This window comes from Triticum aestivum, chromosome 3B (assembly GCF_018294505.1).
Source record: "Triticum aestivum cultivar Chinese Spring chromosome 3B, IWGSC CS RefSeq v2.1, whole genome shotgun sequence".
NCBI classification, from domain to species: domain Eukaryota; kingdom Viridiplantae; phylum Streptophyta; class Magnoliopsida; order Poales; family Poaceae; genus Triticum; species Triticum aestivum.
In genome coordinates, this window is record NC_057801.1 from 562,547,511 (window position 1) to 562,550,326 (window position 2,816).

Genomic DNA, 2,816 nt, shown 5'->3' on the forward strand with positions numbered 1-2,816 from the left:
AAATATCTAGAAAGACAAATATTTAGGAACGGAGGGAGTAAAACAGTAGCTGTGAGATCCAACACAATTTCTCCAAGTGATGCTGATCTTATTCTTAGCACGAATTTTCTGCTAAACCGGTGGTTGCTAGATACTCCCTCCGTCCGAAAATACTTGTCATTGAAATGGATGTATTTAGATGTATTTTAGTTCTAGATACATCCATTTTCATCAATTTTGATGACAAGTATTTTCGGACGGAGGGAGTAAAAAAAAGAACAGGCTTCAGCAACAAATCCAGCATGTATTGTATATTGCCGATCGAGGGCAGGGACACGAGCACAGAGGAAGAGAAGTCGGGAGAAAATAAGATCGCCAACTCTCTACGGCTAAACCAAGAACAAACGACTTCTCCGATCACCAAATCTTGGCGTGGACGGCAACATCCTGTCCGGCGTCGCCGCCGTCGGCCTCGTCCCCGGCGATCTGGTCGAGCACGAGGACGATCCCCATGGCGAAGGCCGCATCGAAGCCGGCGCCCACCCGCAGCACGAACACGTCCCTGCCCATCACCACCCGTGCCGCCTCGTCCACCTTCCTCCTGATCTCGGCCACCACCGTCTCCTCCCCGTCCTCGCCCTTGGCCACCACGCGGCAGCAGCGCCGTCCGAAGGAGCCCTCGATGCGGAGCTCGGCGGCAGCGGCGGAGGCGGGGGAAGGGAGGAGCTCGACGACGGCGCCGCGCCCGGCGCCGCCGAGAATGGAGGACCTACGGGCGGAGAAGAGGGACTTCTGGCCGTCGGCGCGGGCGCCGAGGAAGCCCTCCCAGCGCTGGTGCAGGGACGGGCGGCGGCGGCGCACGGTGAGGAGGGGCTCGCCGGCGGGGCCGAGGAGAGCCAGCTCGCCCGGGGACGCAGCGCCCCCTCCGTGGCCGCGGCCGTAGGTGTCGGCGCGGAAGGCGAGGCCGCCGGTGCGGTTGTCGTAGGCCGCGAAGCCGTCGCCGGGGGAGAAGTGGGAGGTCTTGCGCACCGTGAGCAGCCGCTCCTTGAGGTCGCAGTACTCCTCGCCCACGACCGCCATTGCTGCTGCTGCCTCTCCCTCCGCGCTGTCGGGTTGTGTGCTGCCTGTGCTCGAAGGGCGCGCGCTCTCGTTGCTTGCTTGCTTTGGTAAGTTTCGGGAGCTCGAGGCTCCGAGGTCCACGATATATAGAAGGAGACCACACGCTCCGCGTTGGCGTTCAGTTCAGTAGGGATGAAGTGAGAACGGTCGGTGTAGATTCGAAGGTGGTGGGGATCAGAGTGTTGATGTCGCAACGCCTTCGTCCTTTCGGAGGTGCATGCACTCGGTCCACTGGACGGGTCTTGTGAACAACTTTAAAAGGTGGATAAAGGAGTAAAAGTATATTGCAACGGATTTGTTAATTTCGTGCTGACAGAAATTGAATTCACCGAGAATTGTTTTTTTTAGGCGCGCGCTCTCTCTCTCTCTCTCGCTCGCTCTCTCTCTCGTCTTCTTTGATGCCAGTGAGCAGTGGCGGAGCCACCTCCCGGCTACCCGGGGCAGCTGCCCGGGGTCAGCCATGCATTCTCGTTGAAACAATAATAGTAAATGGAGAGCTAACCGCCATTTTGTAGGGGCAAACAACTGACAAGTAGTAGTGCCGTGTACTTTGCCCCGACTCACTGACCGAGCTGGCTCCGCCACTGCCGGCAAGTGTGAGTTAGATCCCGCCATGATGTCGGGTGGGATCCCAAGTTGTTGAGCACATGGCGGCGCTGAGGCGTGGAGAGACGTAATTTGAGTCGGAGCCAACAAATGACACAGGCCTAGTATTGTTGGTGGGGTCGGGGCAGTTTTAAACTTGATATGGGTCAGGGTTTAGATTAGGGTTTGGGTCAAAGGAGTTATCGGTGATTTGGGGGTGGTTTAGTAAAATGTTTCAACAAGCGGTGGTGGCCACCAAACTAGATGGCATGGAGCCGATGAAGCGGAGGAATAAGGGTGAGTATGACTTAAACAAAATCTCATGAGACTAATTTGATGTTCTACATATTCCAATATATTAGCATATTGCAGTGGATTTGTTAATTTGTGTTGACTAAATTGAATTCACCAACAATCGGATTTTTCTGTTGTTGGAAATAGTCTCCTCTTCTCTCACTCATCTTCTTTGATACCGGTGAGTACGAGTTGTAGCCCACCACGACACCGGTCAGGCTCCAACTTGTAATCACTTGTAGCCGTTGAGGACTTGGAAGCAATCTCCTTTTCTCCCTCTCACCTTCCTTGATATTGGTGAGCACGACTTGGAGCCCGCCACGACACCGGGCAAGAGACTGAGCCATTGAGAGCATGGCGGTGTCAAAGCGAGACGGGATTTAAATTGAGCCGGTGGCAGCCGTGACATGGTGTCACAAACACAAATGTTGTTGGTAGAGTTACGGCGGAATCAAAAGTGATATGAGTTAAAGTTCAGATTAGGGTCGAAGATGTCATCGGCAGCTAGAGGATGGTTTAAGGGGATATTTGAGCAGGTGGTGATGGCCACCAAACTTGATGGTGTGGATCTCATGAAATTGATGAACAAAGACAAACTGGGGGAATCATATCAGTCAATTTCATATTCTAGATGTTAATGTATTTTTTATAACTTGGTCAACTAAAAAAGGTATAACTTAGAACAAGACATTGACTTAGAATGGAGGGGGTAGTGGCGTAGCCACTCACGGCGATTTGTATTGCTTCTTGGCACTTCTCATATGAAATGAGATACGCCTTATAGGGTGTATTCTAGAAAATTGTTCAACACACGATAGTAATCAAATGGCATAACTACA

General features: G+C 52.7%; 1 protein-coding gene across 1 annotated transcript; it reads right to left on the minus strand.

The window, feature by feature from the left end:
- Positions 1-263: 263 nt before the first annotated feature.
- On the minus strand, positions 264-1,177 carry LOC123065733 (protein LURP-one-related 5-like). Its single transcript, XM_044488959.1, has one exon. It carries the CDS (start codon positions 1,057-1,059, stop codon positions 397-399), a length of 663 nt encoding a protein of 220 aa, XP_044344894.1. The 5' UTR covers positions 1,060-1,177; the 3' UTR covers positions 264-396.
- Positions 1,178-2,816: the final 1,639 nt, after the last annotated feature.

Bases quoted from the DNA above. Each gene is read 5' to 3' on its own strand.
- LOC123065733 (XM_044488959.1), bottom strand. From the start codon at position 1,059: ATGGCGGTCGTGGGCGAGGAGTACTGCGACCTCAAGGAGCGGCTGCTC.